Raw genomic sequence first — 22951 nt, 5'->3', positions numbered from 1 at the left:
CACACACCAACACACACACATACATACACACACACACAATTTTCTTTCGCCCAAACATCTTGAGAACTGAACTGGGTGATCCCAAAAAGAAAAGAGGAAATGATAGAAGAGAGGATGGATTTGATGGACAGACAAATAGACAATTGTTAAAGTAAGGTAGATGATTGAGATGGATCTCAGATATCCAGTAACATAGTTTCAAATAAGGAATGAAGACCTTTCTCTTACTTTCTCCTATATGGCCTTTTCAATTTTTTACTCAAATGTGCATGTGTGTGTCTGTGTATACATACCTTCAAATTGTCAACTTATTGTGACCTCATAATTTTATAGGTTATTCTTAGGCAAGGAATACTCAGAGGTGATTTTGTCAAATCCTTCCTCTGAGCCTACTACACGTGACCTGGTATTCATTTGCAGTACTAACCAGAGCCAACCATGCTGAGCTTCCAAGCTCAGACAGAATCTGGAGCATTTAAGTGACCCAGCCATGTTAAACGACTCTTGCTAGTTCCTTCAAGACATTCTTAACTTTTAATTGCAATAAAATTAAATATTTCCTCTGTATTTATGAAGGAAACCACATTTTAACTTTCCCCTGTGATTCCTGCCGTTTGCCCTTGCTTTGTTCTAATTTTTCCCTATTAATAAGATGATAATGCTTACATGATTTCCTGTACTATTCTCACTGATGGGTGTATCCCCATTGCCCCCGACCACACAAAAAAACTAGTGGCAAAAAGTAAAATAAAATCTAATTCTTGTCTCATCACCACTATCATCATCCTAAACGTCAAAGTGTTTGTTCCCACAAAAAATGCAAACGTATGTTTGACTGAAAAGCAGTAACTGGCCCAAAGAAATGCTATAAGCCAAGGATCAGAAAACAATGGTCCATGACCTATGCACAATACCCAAAGTCCATTCTGGGGTCCTCCTACATGGTATGGGGTGGATTCTGTTGTGTTTTGCCCTATCCCACTACAGTTTTAGGCAGGGAGTCCTTTTCTTCAAATTTTGAAGGAACTTTCAGATTACCTCCTGACTGGAAGGAGTATTCATTGGTTTAAAGCAGTGTTTCTCAAACTGTGCTCCTCCATGTGTTTTGAACTTCAGCTCTCCAAAATCCCAGCTGGATTACCAGCTGTTAGGAATTGTGGGAACTGAAGTTCAATACATATGGAGAAGCAGAGTTTGAGAAACACAGATTTAAAGAAACTGGAGATATTTTTTAAAGCATGGCAGAATTGCCACCCTTTGAGAATGCAGAAAAGAATTTGAATTTTAAAAAATCAAGAAAGTAAAACAAGGTGGAGGGTATGTAGGAGGCACAATGCGGATGTTATATTCCATGGTACTTAATGAGTTATTATTAAATGGACTACAGGTAGTTGCCCACACTTGATGTAAATATTGTGACTAAGAAAGGAATTTAACTTAGACCTCCTTGTTTCAATTTAACTGTTAAACTGACCTGTCTCTCTCAGGTCAATCCCTCATTAATAAATAGTGTCAGGGGTAAAACATACAAGTAGAAAGACATTCCAACAATTAATGGCATTTATTTGCACAATATGAAAAAAGTACACATTTTATTTCATTTGCATAACACTCAAATTCTACTACGACAATTTAGGAAACTATAACATGAGAACCCTATCCATGTTCCATGTCCCATATTACAAAAAGTCCCATATTGCAACTTTTCTCAACACAGGGAGTCATGTCACCTGTGTGCTAACAAATTTCTGCTTCCTTACAATCTCAAACCATTCAATGTCACCATCAATGAAAATATCAGTGACTCCAAGAATCTTTACACAAAGGAATGATGCAATTTTTTCCAGAACAGGAAAGGGTTGCCACAAAATTTAGTATAAAGAACACTCCATGCATACATTTCCTCCCTACATTCAGTATATCCCTTGAATACATTTCCTCTCTACATTCAGTATATCTCCCACAATATCATGGAGACTGTGGCCAATGCTATTCATTCAGGACTTTGCAGAGTTCTGGGATATATCCATGTGCAAAGAAGAGTTTATGTTCAACTACTATAGTCCGACAAGGCAAAGAAAAGAAGTAAAGCCAGTAAGTTTTCATGTTTCTTAAATATATTTTAAATGTTGACAGTGCCAATTAAAGAAACATCCTGCAAATATTATTCCAAATTTTTAAACTAATTTGCTTTAGCTATGATCACTTATCTTTCATATTAGCGTCTTACAAAGATTTGAAGATGAACTTTGAAGAGAATGTTTGCAGAAGGAAAACATTTCATACAAATATTGTAGATGATAGAAAATAATTCTCAAATTCATATTGCTTAGGGTCAGTGCCTATCATCATCTCATATCTTGTGCCAACAAAGAAAACCCCCATCCAACCCAAAAGTAGGAACACCTTAAGTTAATTTAGCTCACAGTGTGTGTGCATAAGAAGCATTGGACTCAGTGAAGGCTCTTTGTGATAAAAGTAAGGCATCTGGGACGTGCTTTGGGTATAAAGTGAACAGTGATAAAACAAAATTGCTGACTAAAAGTTTAACCCCAGAAGGGGATAAGGTAATAAATGCTCTTTCCAATTCTGAAGTTTAAAAGAGATTAAATATTTGGAAGCTATAGCCATAAAGAATAGCAGTTTATTATTTCAAAATAGCTGTGAAAAGGTTTGGAAAGAAATTAAAAGCATATTTTAAAAAATGAGAAAAGTTAAATTTATGCCTTTTGGGTAGAATAGCAGTAATTAAAGCAAATATTTTGCCAAGGCTTTGATTCCTGATTCAAACAATTCCAATTATAAGAAATTGAATACTTTTTTTGTGCAGTGACAGAAAGAGTTTTCTAAATTTGTTTGGCAAGTAAAGAAGCCCAGAATAAAATTCAACACAAAAGGGTGGTTTAGGACTTCAAAATATTATGTTGCATTGCAAGGCCTGTTATTTATGTGACTGAATGAATAACTTTTGCTAAGAAATGAGAAACTGTTGGAACTTGAAGCTTGAAGTTTGGTTGGCATGGTTTTCTTTGGTATGATAAAGCCAAGGTACAAGCTGGATTTAAAAATAATTGTATTAAAAAGGTACTTTAGCAAGTTTGGTATAAATACATTTAGTTTTTCTCCAATGATATTACTTTACTTCACTGCAGGAACCTTTTTAAAAAATAAAAGTAAGAATTAGTTAAAAATCGAAATATTATGATTATGTTTTGTATTTAGCACAAGATCATGGGGAGTCCAAGTCAAGTAGAGGAGAAATAATTCAAGTGAAAGTTCTAGGCACATTGGCACTAATTGAGAAGGGTGAAACAGACTGGAAGATGATTGCAATTAATGTCGAAGATCCTGACGCTGCTAATTTTAACAAGGGAGAGATGCTTTTTAAGAAGGATATAGATCTTAATTGGTTTACATACCTACAATTCAAAAAGAGATTTAATTAAGAAAACTCTAGTTGAATAGGCTAGAGAAAAACATTATAATTCTATAAACATGAAGATTATGTAATTTTAAAAATACATAAATGCCTTTTGAAATGAAGGGACAGATGATAAACCTCCAAAACAGTATATAATAAGGTGGCCCAAAGTTTTGAGCATCATGTGCAAAGGTTTGTATGCACAAAATATCAACTAAAACTTAAATTTTACTTGTGCAATAATTTAAAGTAAGATATGTACAATATGATGCATAAATGGTATTTAACTCTAAATAGGTTTTTAGACATCTACAAAAGCGTCAAATCAATACTGGGATTGCCAGGGTAAGGAAATATGATTTTGTACAGATGAGATGGATGTGCAAGAAGGCAAACAGTTATGGATCTAATTAAAGGTAGATTTAGAGAATTTTGTTTGGTATTGTTTATAAAGAATTGGATAGTAAATATAGACTTCTTCTTCAGTATATGATAACAGATATAGGAATATTACTTTCCCAAACTTGGAAATGGATTGAAGCATTGATGATGAAAGAATGGGTCTTTGAAATTGAAGATTTTGCTCTGATTACCAACTTTATGTGGATTTTAAAAAACAAATTGGCTGAAGGCTTCCGCTGCATTCATCAACAGAGACTATTTGAGGAGGGTAACATATGGGAGGTGAATGAAATGTGACACAGAGCCTTCAAATAGTGGAACTCCCTCCTTCAGAGGCCCAATTCCCCCACACAAGTGCAGTTTTGAACACGGCTCCTTCAGTTTTTTCCCTACACACAATATCCCTATTCCATCTCGTGACCTTCTCTTTTAGTTCTCATTATACCTTATCATATTTTTGCCATTGTTATTGGTGTCATTACTGTTAGTTTTTTTTAAAAAAAAATCATATTGTGTGCAGTCTTTTGAGGGGCTTTAGAGTAAAAAGCAGGATACTTCTTCTTACAGTAATAATGCATGTACAAAATGCAAACAAATGCAAAGCCATTACAGTAAACCTGGAACAAACAGTTTAAGCTCACATAATGAACTGAATAACATAACATATGGCCAGTCTTGTCGTTAGGCAGAGCGAGAAAACTGCCTGGGGTGATAAATACTGGAGACCAAATGCTCTGCCTCCTCCAATTATTCCTCATAAGCCCCTATGCCTTGTTATTCCAAGAACTATCTGATTTGAGTCCGTTTGTTTTCAGCCTCTTTTTTTGGTTTGGGGAAGGGGATTGTTTTTGAAGCTACCTGTCAGAACCAGAGATGTAAGTTTTTCCTAAAGTTAGGATTGTCCATGCCATCATACATCCAGTTTCTTAGTACAGTTATGAAAGCTAGACTGTTGATAGGAAGAAAATCACCTTGTTTGAAATTTGGTGCTAAAGAAGTGCTCTGTAGATACAAAGGGCTGCTAAAATGGGTTCAAGAGCAAATCAAGCTCGAACCTTTCCTAGATGACTAAACAGAGACTATTGTACTTTGGCCATATCATGAGAAGACATGACTCACTAGAAAAGACAATAATGCTTGGCAAGATAGAAGACAGTAGGGAAAGAGGGAGACTATTACAAATGGATAAATCAAGAAAGCTACAGTCCTGATTAAGGCAGGTCAGGGGTATCTCATTCAAAGGATAGTCATCACTTAAAGTTGATTTGAGAGCAGTTAAAAACAACAACAATAATTTAAATTAGTTTCTTTCATACAGCACAAACAGAGAAAAGAATAAATAGCTGCCAGTGTTATTGTAGAGAGAGCAAGTGGTTTGGGCATTGGGCTAGAGTTCAAATCCCTGCTTGGCCATGGAAACCTGCTTAGTGACCTTGGGCAAGTTCTACTTTTTCAGCCTCAGAGGGAGGCAAAGGCTAATTTCCTCTGAATAAATATTGCCAACTTGAACACACACAACACTGATACTATAATAAATTATTGTAGATCTCAGAATTTTGAGTCTGGAGAATAACAAGAATCATATCAGGAGACTTTATTAAATACTAGGAATCTCATATATGGTGATAGCAAAACAGTATGTTGCCTTTATTTTGCAAACTTGTTTTAAGGAGGGAAATATAACTTCTGTTAGAAGACTGGGCAGGCATGAGGAAAAGTCTGTATCTTGTATGTTCAGAACAGAACTATGGCAAATTGTAAAACATTTTGTTTCAAGCTCAAAAGGATAGCAAAACAAATTTGATTTTATTAATTATTGGGTCATAATTACACATGGCACCCTTTCACAGCATGGGACATTTCAGATCCTTTTGACTATAATTCTCATTATCTCCAGATTATGGAAGGAAGGAATTGTAGTCCAACCGATCAGTTGGCACCAAGTTTTGTGATGCACCACTGTTCTAGCAAGACTGTTCTGGCTCACCTGGTATGTGAGGCACACATTTTGTGTAAACCTACACATTACTTACCCTGAAGCTCTTTATAGCAGCGCAGGAAACCAATCTGAATTCTCCCAACCCAACTTCAGTCTATAGCATAGGTAAGTATCATATTGATTTACCTTACAAGGTCATTCTACAAATTACCAAAGATAAGGAATGTGAAATACACCAAACACTAAGCCAGAGTTCCAAGTATTACCAGTTTAAAGCTTCTAATCTTTAAGCTGATTGATGATAGTGTGAATGAAAGATAAACATCATTCCAACAAAAAGCACAAGTGGACTGAAGGACAAAGTTCTAAAGACATCAGTGTATGGAGGAAAGAAACTGTTGGATTTAGTGATGCAATGGTGTGAAAGTTACTGAATAACCAAGGTGTATTCTCATGCCCCGAGAATATTTTGGGAAAAATGCCAAAAAGCATTTGGGGGATATGGGCTAACATATCCATTTGATCTATCTTACTCTTAAAGTGAGGGACCTGAAAAAAAATGAAATTATTTGCTAAGATCTCTGTGTGAAAATATGTTGTAGTTCATTCAAACATGTTCCACATCAAAATCTAAGTACATAGGTGTTCCTTAATAGAATATTTTATTTATCATGTCAGAAGCAAATTGAGGGTACAGTTGTAAAGTATTTAAAAAACATACAAAGTTAAAAACTTGGCATTATACTAAATGTCCTTTGACCTGTAGCTGGTCACTTGGAGTACCTCTGGTGTTGCTATAAGAAAGTCCTCCATTTCTTAATAGAATAAAAGATGGCATAGCCAAATCACATCCCCAGTTACCCAGAAATGTATTGCATTGTATGCCTATATTATATTGTTGCTGATGAAAGAATGCCAAAAGAGACCCTGTTACTGTGGTACAAGTGTTTTTACATGCTGAGCGAGAACAACAGTGAGGTGTCCTTTGAAAGGAGGAAGTGTTAGGGTGCTTCTCAGTTCAATAGGGATGGAATTATGGGATCTTCTTAATCAATTGATAGAGAATATGCAAACATCCCAAATGTTGTTGTACTACAACTCCTACCATCCCTGATCATTGTCAATGCTAGTGAATGATGATAAAGGGTTTTCTTGCTGTATACCTTCAAGTTATTTTTGACTTATGGTAGGGCTTTCTTGGCAAGATTTATTCAGAAGGGGTTTGCCTTTTGCTTTCCACTGAGGCTGAAAGTGTGAGCTGCCCAAGGTCACCCAGTGAGTTTCAATGGCTGAGTGTAAATTCAAACTCCAGAGTCCTAGTCCAACACTCAAACCTCAACACCACACTGCTCTCAGTAATAATGAGACAGCCCCATATTCTTCATTCCTGCCCTAATTCACAATTATCTTTACTGATCTGTCATCTTAACCTGTCCCAAAACATATAAATGATCAACTCACTCATTGAGTAAAGGCATGGATGTCCTCCTCTTGCTTTTCTGCACCATATTGGCCTGATTCCTCAGGGAGATCCGAATGAGGGAGGGAGCCAAGCGGCAAGGCTCCCCATCCACTTGCATGGGGATAGACTTGTAAGTCAAGAGCGTTACCTCCCGGCATTGATGCAATCTTTCCCCATGACCTCCCACTTGAAGAGCAGCCTGATCAAGACAGGAATATAAGAAAATGAACTTACAGATAACAATGGGTGGGAAATTTGCATTTATGTGCAAATGTATCCAGTTCAGAGATCCCAAACTAAATGTCATGTATCAAAACACACAGAGCTTGAAAGCTTTGCATTTCCAACTATCCCAATTTTGTTTGCAAAAATAAAATGCAAAAATATGCATTTTTGAAAAAAATGCACACAAAATTTTGTGCTGAGCAATTTTCTGTGCCTCATGACAAACATACCAAAATACTTTTAATATAGTGCATAAATAAAAATATGCATAGGTTGATAAATATACATAAAATGGTTTCACTTGATGGGGGAAGGGCAAGGAAAATATATATAGTTAAAATGTATCCCCAAAATTGAATTCATAGAAAACATTCAAAGAAAAAATAGTATTATTTAAAGAAATGTAACAAAAGCATGAATGTGTGCAAATTTTATGAAGACTGCAAAAAATAATTAACAATTCAAAAAAAATGGTACAGAGTAAATTTAACAGTAGAAAAATGAGAATCTCAGTGAAACTGACCCCAGTCTACTTTGTTTTCAGATATAAGAGGATGGTTGCCAATTACTCCCATTGTTTCATCAAAATGAAAGCCCAGTAAATCTAGCAGTTGAATACAAACTACAAATTGTAGTTCCCTAGGTAATTATTTATTGTTGTTTCTTCACATATCACCAAATTCTTAATCTGACAGAGTTTGCCTGAAGGAATGAGTCTATAAAAATACTTACCAAGGAAGCCATGGTGAACCCTATAACCTCAATGTAACCATCATCATGCCGCTGAGGTTCAAATTCTCTGTGGTCTCCTGGATTGCCCCAGGGCATTGTGCCAGCACAATACCTATATAAGGAGGGAGTGCAAAGATTAAGCGTCCCTTATCCAAAATGCTTGGAACCAGAGATGTTTTGTAATTTAGATTATTTCAGATTTTGAAATACCTGTTTTTAAATATACATGCACAATGAGAAGTACTTAAACTAAGATTGAACTAATGATCCGTCGAGTCATTAGCTACAAAATAACTCCTCACTTTGATGCCTACATATGTTTTTCACACAATAACAACAACAACAACATTTTTTTTTATTTGTAACCCACCCTCTCTCCCCAAAGGGACTCAGGGGAGTTTCCAAAAATAAAACATAAAATTGGCAAACATTCAATGCCATCAAACCAACATTAATACGTAGATTTTTATATAGAGTTTAAACAAAATAAAAGACATTAGCTGGTAATATGTATCAAACAGTCAAGCATCATGGAACATACATAGTTCTGAAACAACATTCCAGCACCCTTCCTTTATTCCAGAGAGGTTTAATTTATAGATGGGATGGTCAGTTTATTACACTGTGGATGGGTGTCTCATGAATTTACTCGGCTACTAGCTTAATGACTCTAAACTGAGAAAGTGGGAAACAGAGAACCCTTCATCCTTTAGAGATCATGCCCCACATGGCAAAGTTCAGAACTCTTCCATACATATTGGGGTACAACAATGAGGACAATCTTTGTTGTAGATGACTCTTTGTCAAAGAGACCATTTTAGCTATTGTATTTGATAAAAAGAATGCATTTCCTGTGGAGTGGAAGGATTGGCATTTCAGTCTTATATATGAAAAGTCAATCTCTGCCTATATTTAACCTTATATAGAGAAAAGACAAAATAGAACACACCGATGGTATACATAACTACCAGAACATGCAACTGTATAGCATCTAATACTACTGCCCATATTTAAAAACAAATATACAGGTGAGAAAACCAATGTAGTGGTGCAATAATGGCCCAAACAAATACAATTTTGTCATTTTGAATTATGCAGAAATGTCTTTTGAGAAGGTTAGAATGCACATAAGGTAGATCCTGAACATCCTTACCTGGGAATATTTAAAAACACTATACACTGAAATTTCAACTCCTGAATCTTTGAGGTCAGGTCTGTGCCATCACACTGCCAAAGAGAAGGAGAAGGGGAAGAATGAAAGCTGGTACAAAGTTTTTCCTATAATAACAAATGTGTGTATCTGTGCACCTTTCTCTAGCACAGCCTTTTCATCGTGAGAACTAGATACTTAATATTTAGGATACGTACAACAAGATCCCATGGTTATGCATCTCATCATTATTTAATATTTGAAACTGATTGTTTAATGTTGATTATTGAAAGAACCAAGCTTTACTTGGTTTCAGAATTACTATCAAACCCCAGTATGATTTCTTTGTGCCAATTTTATGTTCAGCTGACACCAACTTTGTCTGAATTCAAACCCTTTAGTTGCCCTTCTGCTTTGCTATTTCCCTCGGCTCTCTCTTCTCTCACATCCCAAATATTTTTCTTCTTTGATGGTTTTTCTCTCCTTCATACCACCTGCACTTATTCAGACTTTCACACATCCAGCTTTCTTCCCTACCTGTACAAGAAATCCAAGAATGCTCTCTCCCTTTCTCTCTCTCTCACACACTACATTTCAATTTTCTAAATCTTGGCAGCCACATCTGCATATTATTTGGTCATTGTACAAATCACATCACAGGTCACGAAAGGGTTGGCACATGCACACACAGAGACTTCACATTTCCTGCTCAGAAGCTTTTTAATCAAGGAACTATGAAAACTGGGTTTTCTTAGCCCATTTGAAAGAAATAAGGAGTTCACAACTCACAGCCCAAGATGTCGTGTGCCCTCCCTTCCTTAACAATTTTACTTCAAACACATTTTTTCTGCACACTCCTCTCATGCCTTTTGCCAGCATGACCACTGCAGTGTGGGGATTAATGGGTCATTATACAATTATACATCTGTAAGATTCAAAATGTTACATGAATCATAGCTGTGGTTTCACTCATTGCTAAACACTTTGTTCTTGCAGAACAGTTAAATAGTGTATTAACTCTGAGTTTCATTTTAAATCTCTGCCTCTGCAAGGGGAGAGACATGTGTCCCACTTCAATTGCCATGGTAGCATCTTGTGGAATCCTGCTGTTTCCAGTTTGGTGAGGTACTAAAGCTGTCTACCTCTCCTAAATGCCTTTCCCAAAACTACAAATCCCAAGATTTCATAGGATAGAATAATGGGTCTTAATGTGAAAGCATAGCATAGTAATCTTGTAATGTGCAAAAGGTTGGAAATTACAGATGTCCAGATTTCACAGTCTTAGAGGTATGATGGAGGCATGCCTTTTTATTATTATAGTTTTACCATCATTGACCACATCATCTACTTACAGTCTGCAGTATGACTTTGAGCTACAACATGATTCTGAGTCACTAGACTGCTGGCAGATACCATGTTCAAGTGTATGACAAGGAAACTTTAAGGTTCAGTCCAAATGCTTGAAACAGAGTACTTTTAGTACTGAAAAACATATGTGTTTTACTGACTCCCACAGTAACCAAGGTCCAGCATATTCATATTCCGGAGGCATTGTTTAAACGGCTCAGGAGTGCCTCCATTCTGCTAGGATTGACTGCCTTTCACTTCCTCCATGCAGATCCTGCCACTCCTCGCTGGTCATGGAGCCCCAGCTGAGCTCCTGGTCATCATGGGAACCCTTGCTGATGTCAGAACAGGGCACCCAGACATCCAACAAGAAAGATGGTGGGGGGAATTCTCCTCCTTGTTGGCCATGTGGACACTTCATTCTGATATCAGCAGAGATGGCCATGATGACCACAAGATCAGTCAGAGCCCGTCTGGCTAGGAGCAGCAGCAACAACAATACAGGCATGTGCCATTCCCTTTCCATGAGCTTATGAACACAGTGACAGAGTGACATTACCAGCGTCCATTCTGGACAGCAGATAGGACCTGATCCCACAGGAGGATACTCCATAATTTCTAGAAAACCCCTTTAAAGCTAGTTTAAAGAGAAAACAACTGCAATATAGCTAGGAAGCCACTGCATGTAATGGATACATCCAGGAGTCCAATTGCTATGAGTACAGGGTTTGTTGCCAGGGGAGACAAGTTCTCAGATTTCCTAGACCCCAGTGCAAAACTCTAACCACTGTATCACACTGACTTTGGTTCGATCCGCATTTGTTTTTAGCCCTATGCAGTAATGTTATGCAAACGCCTTCAATTTAGAAGGATTGTTTAGTCTAAACTTGAAGGCATGGGTGCCTTGTTCTCTGTTAAAGCTGACAAAAGAAAAACCCCAGGTTTGGATCAGCATGAATAAAAAATATCCCCCAATATTCAAACCAAGTAAGTCAAATGAAAAGTAAACACATGCAGTTTGCTAGTAAACACAAGCAATTTGCTAGGCATGTACTTACCAACATATGTATTATTATTTTTTTTAGAAAAATAGTTCCTTTCTTATACTTACCACAACTTTCACATGTTTGGATAAATCTCTGGAACTTCTCTGAAGGAAATCTGAAAAGGCTGCCTAAATTATACAGGAAAGGGGAAAAGAAATGAGATATTAATAATTTCATCTAGGTTTCCTTTAAGTTGCTTCTAGGATTTGGACTGAAAACAAATTTTGGTTAAGTGAATTTGTTCCATAGATAACATCCACACTTCAGTGCAATAATAAGTAGCACTCAGATTAATATGAATAGATTTTCTCTAGAACTGTGGTTTGCAACCTTCCTGATGCTGTGACCTTTTAATACAGTTCCTCATGTTGTGGTTAACCCCCAAACATCAAATAATCCGGGCATCCCCTGGGCAATGTCCTTGCAGAAGGCCAATTCTCTCACACCAGAAGCGACTTGCAGTTTCTCAAGTCGCTCCTGACACGACAAAAAAAATCAATTTTTGTTGCTACTTCATAACTGTAATTTTGCTACTGTTATGAATAATAATGTAAATATCTGGTATGCAAGATGTATTTTCATTCACTGAACCAAATTTGGCACAAATATCCAATATGTGCAAATTTGAATGTTGGTGGGGTTGGCGGATTGATTTTGCCATTTGGAGTTGTAGTTGCTGGGATTTGTAGTTAAACTACAATCAAAGAGCATTCTGAACTCCACCAACAATGTAATTGAAACACTTTTGGCATACAGAACTCCCATGACCAACAGAATATACGGGAAGGGTTTGTTGGGCATTGACCTTGAGTTTTGGAGTTGTAGTTCACCTACATCCATAGACCACTGTGGATTCAAACAGTGGTGGATCTGGATTAAACTTGGCATGAATACTCAATATTCCCAAATGTGAAAACTGGTGGAGTTTGAGGAAAATAGAGCTTGACATTTGGTAGTTGTAGTTGCTGGGATTTATAGTTCACCTACATTCAAAGAGCATTCTGAACCCCACCAATGATAGAATTTGACCAAACTTCCCACAGAGAACCCCCATGACCAACAGAAAATACTGTGTTTTCCAATGGTCTCTGATGACCCCTCTGACAACCCTTCGGAACCCTCCTAGAGGTCCAGATCCCCAGGTTGAGAAAAACTCCTCTAGAATAAGTTTCATCACCACTTACAGAAACAGTACAGAGATTACCTGCAAATGCTGTTAACTGTTCCCAATTCCCAAAAGTCTCTCAAATGTGAAGAACTAAAGACAGCAGCAAGGGAAATGAGTCCAAAACTAAGGATGGATAAATCAACATATCTGATTTTCAATAAACATAATAGTTGAAGAAATTTGCTGAACTGTTCATTTCTTCAAATATTAAGTTCATTTTGGCTTGTGTGCACCCCACCTTGCAAACACATCATTTATTTAAAAGCTGACATGAGAATTTGGAAGCAGTTTTGGTAACTTTTCATTATATTTTCAGTTTGGACTTTTCCTAGTATTCACAAAAATGATGATTTTCAGGATTTAAAGCAAGGAAAGGAAAAATGAACATCTTTCTTCACACAAGCAAGTAAAAAGACACATGGGGAATATAATACATTTCGACTCACCCCTGCATAAAACATTTTATTTCGAAAGCGGCTGTTAAATTTTTCTGGATTTGCTTCTGTGATAAACAAGAAAAAAGCAGAACAGATAAAGTATTTACTAATTCAATTCAATATTGTCTTATCATTTCTTCTTCAGTTTCTACTTTTCCTTCTGCAAATAATTGAATTTCTTGCCATTTTCAGCGCTGATTAAATGAGAAGTCTTCAAAGAAATACGGTGCTATTATTACTTGCTGGTGGGGGGGAAATGCACAAAATTCTTCTATAAACCATTGTGTTCAAAGTGGTGACATGAGTTGGTCTTGCCAAGATTTTTTAATTTAGGCAAATTCCTATATCACAGTTATTTATGATTAAAGAATGAAGCACCACTCCATGAGGGAAAACACCTCCCTACTGACTTCCAGGAAGGAAGAGAGAGAAATAATTAATAGTTCTACCTCATGAACTAAATATATTATTGAAGCATGAAGCTTTGTGGGCAAAAGAGAATTTCCTAGCACATATGATTAATAGAGAAGCTGGTGGAACACTATGCATTTGACGGTCTTGAATAGGTCAATAAATATGGTACCTGATGGTAGAAATAAGACATTCCTTCTGACAGTTCACTATTAATTCATTTTTGGGAGACAATGTGCAAGACAACATTAACAGATAAAGTATTACACAACTAATTTAAGAAAAGTAAATGGAAAGAAAATACGGAGGTACAGAATGGCAGAATGGAGGGATTCCGAATCTGTGCTTTTGCTCCTTTGAGACCTAACAGTGAGTTCTGGATTGTACAGACTGCTTTAGAAAGATATATAAATTTAAAAGCTGTCTCTGTTGGTGTATTTTTTATTGCAAAGAAACACAAGTTTGGAAACCAAACTTTTGAGGAACAGGTTAGGAATCTGGACATGTTTAGTTTGGAGAAAAGGGATATGATAGCCATGTTTAAATATTTGAAAGAATGTTACATTGAGGAGGAGTGAGCTTGTTTTCTGCTGCTCTGGAGCCTAGGACACAGAGCAATGGATTCAAATTGCAGGAAAAAAGATTCTACTTAAACATTATTAAGAACTTCCTGATGGTAAAAGCTGTGCAGCAGTGTACTATGCTGCTTCAGAGTGTGGTGGAGTCTTTCTCTGGAGAAGTGGTTCTCAACCTGTGGGTCCCCAGATGTTTTGACCTACAAGTCCCAGAAATCTTAACAGCTGGTAAACCAACTGGGATTTATGGGAGTTATAGGCCAAATACCTGGAGATCCACAGGTTGAGAACCACTGCTCTGAAGGTTTTAAAGCAGGGGCTGGGTGGCCATCCATTGGGGGTGCTTTGATTGTGTTTTCCTGCATGGAAAAGGGTTGGGCTGGATGGCCATTGGGGTATCTTCCAACTCAATGATTCTACATCTTGGCATCACTCAAAGAAACAGAATGAGATATCTTGTGTATATTATAACAACATACTTCTATAAAAGCTTGTTCTTCGATCTTTGCAGTGAGTTTTGGATATGCCACTTCTTTACTACACTTGATCTTACCCCTCGGTTCCATACCTGTTACAATAACCTGTGTTTTAAAATGTGATTTTAAACTGTCTTCTACTTTTAAATAACTGCTACACTGGGGAGTTGTCTTTCCCCTCCCAGGGTACTTGTGCCCTGCTTTGTGCTGATCAGTGACCGTAATAATGTTTTGTACTTGTACTTCTTTATTATTTTGCATAACACAATAAAAAGAATGTCTGGTCAAACTGGCTGCAAGATTCTGGCAACTATTGTCCAAAAAAAGAATTTTTCTTAGCCCTTCATGTTGTAATAAGAAGTCAGGATATGAAAGCAGACTCTCAGAATTCTTCACTATGTCATGTGTCAAAACGCATGTTTTGTTTTAAATATGAAGGAGGTGATGGAGAGAGGGAAGGCATTAATAAAGAAACACAGATGCTTCTTAAAATATTTCTGGCCAAATTCGTCACATATAATATACATCTTTCTTTTGCCAAAGTGTTTTTCCCTCCTCAGTTTTTTAAAACTCAAAGTGGCATCTCTGGAATAACATCCATTCATTCTTTATAAAGTGCTTTGACTTCATTATTAAGTAATGTCTCTACTAAGTGAGAAAGTCAGCCTAGGTCCTCATCCATACTGTATAGTCAAAGACAAATTTGGTGTGCATCTCAGCACATGCTCATAAAGAAATGACTGCGCTCCTGTCATCACTTCATTCCTTTGCCCTTCCATGGCCCTTCATTATTATTCTTGCTGCTTGCAGTCATCTTAAACATGTTAAAATATGCATTGGCTCTTTCCATCAGGCATTTGGATCTTTATTTAGCCTGGCATTAGGATGCTCTTTTTTAAAAGAAGAGGAAGAAACCTTTTTACATGACTCTGTGATAATATGAAAATGAGGATAAGTAAGGTTGCCATTCAAAACCCATTGTGATAAATCAGCCAGATGCCAAACAAGGCAAACCAAACCACAACCCGGGTGTCATCAGTGTGTTTTCGCTGCATGTGGGCATACATTTGGATGATTGTTCATTAGCACTTGGCTGGGTAGTCCTGCCAGTAATTCATCGACCAGAAGGAGATAGGGGGATTCTGTCCACAAGAACAAAACCAAATAGCACTAGTAGATGCCTCTGTGGGGGTGACTGGTGAGGATAAACTTGCTCCTGAAATATTCACACATGTTCTCTGTCTTCAGAAATACCTGCCTCATGTACTTCCAATAAGGTGAATAAATTCAGGCAAAAATATTCCAGCTTTGCTCTGTTTTCTAGAAATTATTTTTTCTTTAGTTAAATTGCTTCTTCTTTCCACAGCACAGAAGAAAAATTGCCAATTATTTCTGGCAGCAAGCTGGTTTCCTTCACACTGCGCAAAAGGCAGAAATTTCTTTTCTGAAACTTTTCCCATAACTGTAACAACATATGAGGGGAAAAATTTCCATCTGCTAATATCTTTCTGTCATGCAGATACTAAGGGCATGTGTCGATGTCAGAAAAGAGTTGGCTATCTTTTGGGATGTCAACCTAAAAAAGGCAGAGATTGATCCATTCAGATGCTTTTCACAAGAAGACACAGCTCAGAGGTAGCAACACACATACCCAGTGGCAATTAGGGGCTTTTCTACTGGTGGTGTCTGGAGTCCATTCTGGTTTTTAGTCTGAATTTCAAAGAAACTATCAAAGATGCTGCTGTCTATCCACAAAATAGGTTCAGCACTTCAGATAGGTCTTATAAGATTTGGACTAAAATCTAAAATGGATTCACTATCCCATTAAAATGGGTACCCTAGTAATTATTGCACAGCCCCTTTCCAAAGAGAATTCCGGCATAGCCCTTTTCTCCCTCATTCTTATATGAGATTCTCAAGGATGTAAATAGTTTCCAACTCATTTGTATCCCATACTGTGATGCAGAAAATCTCAGTTGAGATTTTGGATCTGCTTTTCAGGGAATAAAGATCTACAGACCAGCTTTTTGGTAAGTGTTCACCAGTTCATCTTCACTTTATCAAATCATTTTCCTGGTTCTGTGGCCACAGAGAAACAGAAACATTGGTTCTCTTACCTCGAGATTCATGGAATTCCAGAGTGACGTGAGCATCAAATCCAAGGCTGAAGTAATTATTGAAAACACTGAGAGGAAGCTGCAATACAAGGCAAAAGAAAAATGTTGTGCAAGAAAGAAGTTAGACGTGAACACTGCTGAGATACACTTGTTCAATATGCTTATCGATATATATGAGCCAGCATGGTGTAATGGTTTGAGAGTTGGACTATCTCTGGAGACCAGGCTTCAATTCCTGTTTGGCCCCAGAAACCCACTGTGTGACTTTGAGCAAATCAGACTTTCTCAGTCCCAGGAAAACCAATAATAGACTTTCCTTAGGGTTGCCATAAGTTATAAAAAAAACTGCAAAGCACACAGTGCTTAAGAAAATATTCAGCTTGACATCACTTTAACAGTGATGGCTCAATGTTATGGAATTCTAGAAGTTATAATTTACTGAGACATCAATCCCCTTTTGTTAGTAAAGCCAAAGGCCTTGTAAAACTGTAACTCCAGTGATTCAATGGCTTTAAGCCATGGCAGATGAAGTGATGTTAAACTGTATAATTTTACAAAGTAAATGCAACCTAAAACTGCAAGTAAACTCATATACCTCTCCTGGGTGCTTTATCGTCCTGTTTTTAACAACATAAACATTGCTATAGGTTTAAAGCACCACTGTATTTTAACCTGGGTTTTGATCTGGATTGTGGACTCTGCACTGACTATTTTATTCCAGTGTTATAAAAGATAAAGCTATGAGATTAACATTATCTGTAGTTTGATCTGAAATGAATTGGAAAGAAGAGCAGAATCATCCATCAGCATAATACAAATATATCACCAAGCATTTACACATTTCTTCTGATTGTATTTACTTTTAATTTTTTATAACTGGATCTGATTAATATAGAGCAGTTTGACTCCCCAAATTATTAATTATATAACATTTTATGATATGGTAACAATGACTCTGTGAAACACAGCAAACTACGCCTTTTGTTTTACATTCACCTTTGTTATAAATCCCCTCTGGAATGCTGTCTAGATGCACCCAAGACCGATGTCTCAATTTCCATGCTCTCCTCACAATGGTCTGGGAGAGGGAAGGGAAATTGTTCAAAAATGTACATCAGAGTATTTCCTGCTCCCATTGATGAGATCAGGGTTATCTATGGAAAAGGATCTGGCACCCATGTCTCAAGTCATCTTCACCTATTGAAATAGTTATCACCCACAACTATCCATTGTGTACACTGGACACACCCTATTGTGCCCACAAGAACTAACCCATTTAGTCCATTACATACTTTTTTGCATATTGCCACACTGCATTCCTTTGTAAAGCATCTTTCTCTGAAGTGGATCATTAAGGATTAACACCTCTTTCATACTCACAGCCAGAACTCAACATACAGCAGAGTATGTTGTGGTTTATTAGTCTATACGGAAGCTACCCAGCAGTCTTCCCAGCTCCAGCCCTTAAGTTGAGTCACACAGAGTAGAAGGAAAAATAAATTTTACTCTTGAGTAATCAAATATGCAGCTTTACAAAAAAAACACCAGCCTTGGAAATATACTTAGTCCATTTCAGCAACATAACTTACAAAATCCAATGCATTAAATTCATGCATTATCTGCTTCTTCCTTGGAAAATAGTCAGCAATTCTTGTAATGTAGTCCCATCCAATCTCTAATCATACCCCCTTCTGAATACACCAAGACAAACCTCTCCTGATATACTCTAATCAGGGAGTGGCTCACACTTAATTGCTTAAGTGTCCAGGTGTTCTTCCTCAACACACACCCATACAGGAGATGATCCTTGTCAAAACTTAATATACAAATCCATATCCTGCAACAGAGTATCATGTGAGTACCCTCCTATTTTGTAAAACACCTTAATATTTTCACAGAATATTCATCTTTAACATTATAATTTTCAGACATTTATAGCCACATTTCATTCCTTTGATTGAGATACCACTGAGCAAAAACCTGTATCTCCTAAGGAGAACAAATTCTCAAGTGCATAGCTTTGTAAGTATCTTAAATGTGTTGTAACACATGGTGTTTAATTGATATGTTCAACAAATGTTGTTGTAATAACAAGCATTAAGACTTAGCAAGTTTCTTTAAGTGTATTCTAGTATATGATATTCAGTATGTATGTAATTGTAGCAAAATTTTGATTTATACAATAATTTCAGCCCACCAGAAGAAGGCCTGAAGTAAGGCCAAAACCGGTCGTGATCATAAGCTACTCAACATAAGAAGATACAACATTGATATTATTTTAAAGAGACTGTACAAAAATTTACACAATATTGTTCGATATCACTGTGAAATTGAACAGTACAACATGTCTATATAACTGCATGCTGAATTCTATTATTGTTTACCTTCTGTATAAGTGGTATTTTTGTTTGTGTGTACATATTCAGGAACCCATTTATATTATACTGAGAATAAATACCTCTGCTTTTGTCTTCAAACCCGCCTGTGTCTGATTTGACCTTCTGGCTTAGCTAGGTATGCTGGGCTTTGGAACCTGTGGTTTTGCAGTTGATGAAATCACTCAACATGATGACGATTGTGATGATGGTGTTTGTTGTTGTTGTTGTTAAAACACACCAATGTGAAAGCAACACAAAATCATTTGGCAGAGACAGAAACCAAGGCTTCAGAAAATGAAAAAGGCTAGCTGCCAAATTAATATCAAGGAAATTGCCAAGTGATATTTTCAGGAGGGGGGGTTGTCGTAATGAATCTATTTAAATCCAAATTAGGGATATTCAAAAGAGACTTTACAGAGTTAACACATTCAATAAATATTATTTCAGAACTTGTTATAAAAACAACTGAAGGATTAGGCTTCTTTATTGGCTCCTGAACAGATGGTAAAAAACTTTGTTCTACTGAGATTTTATGGATTCATGCTGGTCTCTGATATTAGAAGTCTCCCCCAATTTATAGCAAAACACACACACACACATATATATATGTATATGTATGTATGTATGTGTGTGTGTGTGTATATATATATATAATCAGAATTCTTTGAAAATGTCCCTTTTCAATATTTTTATGTTTCTGTTGCTCAACACCTTGAACACCTCCATACTGAGTGGAAAGCTCAGTATGGAAGTTTTAAACTGACAAATTTTTAAATGTTACATTTTGATTGTTTTTAACTGTTTTAATGGTTGTTTTAATTATGATCGTTTAATTGATGTTTGGCATCTAATGGCTGCCTGTTGTAAAGTTGCCCTGAATCCCCCCTTGGGGATGAGGAGGACAGGGTACAAATGCTTGAAATAAATAAATAATAAATAAAGCAGACTGAGGACTTTATGAAGCAGCTATTCCACTATTTCACATTATTGTTGATAGTTGATACATTGATTGTGGGATTAGGTGCTATTATCAGATTTTACCTGGAACAGGAGGGAGAGAAACTGGAAGCTGAATGCAAACATTTGAAATGCTGGTTTGTCTGCCTTGCCTGATAAAGTCCTGATAAACATAAAGTGCTGGTAGTTACCTTTAAAGGCCTAAGTGGTTTGGGTCCCGACTACCTGACAAGCTGCTCTCCTCATATGAACCTGCCCAGACGCTGCAGTCATCAGGGCTAGCCCTCCTCTCAATCCACCCACATCTCAAACCTGGTCGGTGGGGACAAGAGAGAGGGCCTTTTCTGCAATTCCCCCCCCCCCCCCACACACACACACACACACCTCTAGATCTCCCCCCTGAAGGAGATGAGAATGGCCCCATCACTATCCTCCTTTAGGAAACAAATAAAAACCTTGCTATGCACCCAGGTATATGAAGCTGCGAATGTTTAAAAATCCAGCCTTATGAAACAAGGAAGGGAATATGGAGATGGCTTTTAATCTGGTTTTAATGATATTGTGTAATTTGCTTTATTGCTCTCTATATAATTATTTGCATGGTTGAATGTTTTATATTGCTTAGCTGTATTGTTTAATCTATTATTCTATTTTATGACATGTAATGTTTGCCTTTTATGTTGTGAGCTGCCCAGAGTCCCCATAGGGAGATAGGGCGGGTTTTACTTACTTACTTACTTACTTATTTACTTACTTACTAAAAATCATCCCAAAACAACTAAGTCAGTATTATATGCTGAATATAAATTACCTAAAATACTAAATACAGTTGAATATATAGATAAATGATGCAATATCCAAACTGACATAAGCATTTATGCCATTCAACTAACTGGAGACATTTTCTGTTGCTGCACATCGGTTGGATATAGCTGTATTCAGAAATAATACATATAACTTTAAAATGAATCAATAAATTAATTAAGGTTACAATGTATCTTGGAAGTATGTGCTCTATACAATTAGCTATGATATTTCCCTAAGGGTTAATTCATATCAATTTCTCTATCATGCCAAATTTAGAAATACTGTTTCTGATTCGGTTAGCAGCACCCTTTGGCATAATATATGCAGCCACTGTTAAATTCATTGAGAAGTTTCATCCTTTTGATATTACATCTTTTGAATAACTTAATTCAACTAATGGGTAAATGTTGTTTCTTGCTCACTGGCTGCCTCCAGTTCATGTACAGGGTTAGTCAAAATGCATAGGCCAATAAGCCATTCAATTGAATGGCTTATTGGCCTATGCATTTTGACTAACCCTGTACTTTTAGAAAGAATAAACTGCACACATTGTTGTTTTGCTGCTGCTCTTATGTGCTTTCAACTCAACCACACCTTATGTTAACCCCAGAGTTTATTCAGAGGAGGTTTGGCATTACCTTCCTCTAAGGACGAGAAAGTGTGACTCACCCAATGTGACCCAGAAGGTTTCCAAGTCAGAATGGGTATCTAAACCCTGGCCTCCTGGGTCCCAGGCCAACATCCAAACCACTACACCATGCTGACTCAACTGGAAAACTACTAGGACAATAAAACAATGGATTGATTAACTTATTTTATAACCTGTACCATGAAATTAGCCAACTAAACAGAAGCTAGTGAAAAATAAATTGCATAGGTCTTCTCCAACTAGAATAATTCATCCTCCCATCCTGTAAAATTGCTAGTCTCTTCCCAAAAGTTTGTTCCAATAAAGGATATCCGATGCTAACCTTCCGTGCTCCATCTTCAAGTTCATCTTGGGGCAAATCAGGGTTTCTCTCCACATGAAGGTTCCAGCGATCCAACTGGACAATGGTTCCATCTTCCACATGGCAGAGGATTTTTGCAACAGGTTCATCTGTATATCCCTGAAGTGGGGGAAGAACAATAGCCAGGAGTCAATAATTGATATCCATTTGTGTAAGTGCAACAGTGCAAAGACCTGACCAGAACAGACAGCATCATTATTCAAATATTGATCATGGTCTCCATTAATGAAACCACTTTTCAAGATGTACAAAAATACAATTCCACAAAATTAAAAAATGCAGCACTATGGAATAATAGGCCCAAGTCTTTAAAAAAAAAACATTGAAAAGCTTGATTAGGAGCAAAGAAAAAGGCTAATGTTTGCATTTTGCACACACTGAGAAAATGCAAACTACTAGTATTTGATTCTCTAGAATGGTTACTGTAGGAGTTGTAGTCCAAAGCATCTGGAGAACCAAAGACCCCTTCACTGCAATTAGTTAGAAAGGCCAGGCATCTAATGGGTCTCTCCAAACATAGTATGTGCTTACCCCTCCCCAGTTGAGGGTGCGAGCAAGGTCATTCCCAGTACCAAGTGGAAGAACAGCAACAGGAGGTTGAGGATTCAGCTGCAACTCATCCAAGATGGAAAGGATCCAGCCCACCTAAACACCAGGAAAGGAAATGAGAGGGCATCAAATACACACAGAGCAAAAGCTGCTGAGATTAGCCTCTTAACATGCTAGGTCTGTAGATCCCAAATGTTGATCTTCCAGATACATTGGATTTCACCTCCCAGAATTCCAAACTGTTGGTCAAGATGACTGGGCCTTCTGTGAATTGAGGTCCAAAACAACTAGAGAACCAAAGTTTGAGAACAACTTATTCTAAACCATGCCTTTATTGTTCTT

The 22951-nt window shown here is 37.1% G+C and overlaps 1 protein-coding gene across 6 annotated transcripts in view; it reads right to left on the bottom strand.

Annotated features, from left to right (window-relative positions):
• The window catches only part of DGKI (diacylglycerol kinase iota), a 303622-nt gene that overhangs the window by 104410 nt on the left and 176261 nt on the right, over positions 1-22951 (bottom strand). For all 6 annotated transcript variants that reach the window (XR_010910056.1, XM_060776823.2, XM_067469251.1 and 3 more), the window contains exons 13-20: positions 22592-22705; positions 22022-22159; positions 16909-16987; positions 13339-13394; positions 11790-11852; positions 9335-9408; positions 8182-8293; positions 7224-7423 (exon numbers count right to left, since the gene is read on the bottom strand). Coding sequence is in view for 5 of the 6 variants with exons in the window: in XM_060776823.2 (XP_060632806.2) it covers positions 7224-7423; positions 8182-8293; positions 9335-9408; positions 11790-11852; positions 13339-13394; positions 16909-16987; positions 22022-22159; positions 22592-22705 (836 nt within the window). In the remaining variant the exon portion in view is untranslated. The remainder of the gene's footprint in view (positions 1-7223; positions 7424-8181; positions 8294-9334; positions 9409-11789; positions 11853-13338; positions 13395-16908; positions 16988-22021; positions 22160-22591; positions 22706-22951) is intronic.

The sequence above is a fragment of the Anolis sagrei genome, chromosome 5, assembly GCF_037176765.1.
Source record: "Anolis sagrei isolate rAnoSag1 chromosome 5, rAnoSag1.mat, whole genome shotgun sequence".
In the NCBI taxonomy this organism is placed as follows: domain Eukaryota; kingdom Metazoa; phylum Chordata; class Lepidosauria; order Squamata; family Dactyloidae; genus Anolis; species Anolis sagrei.
This window is presented reverse-complemented; position numbering and strand designations above follow the sequence as displayed.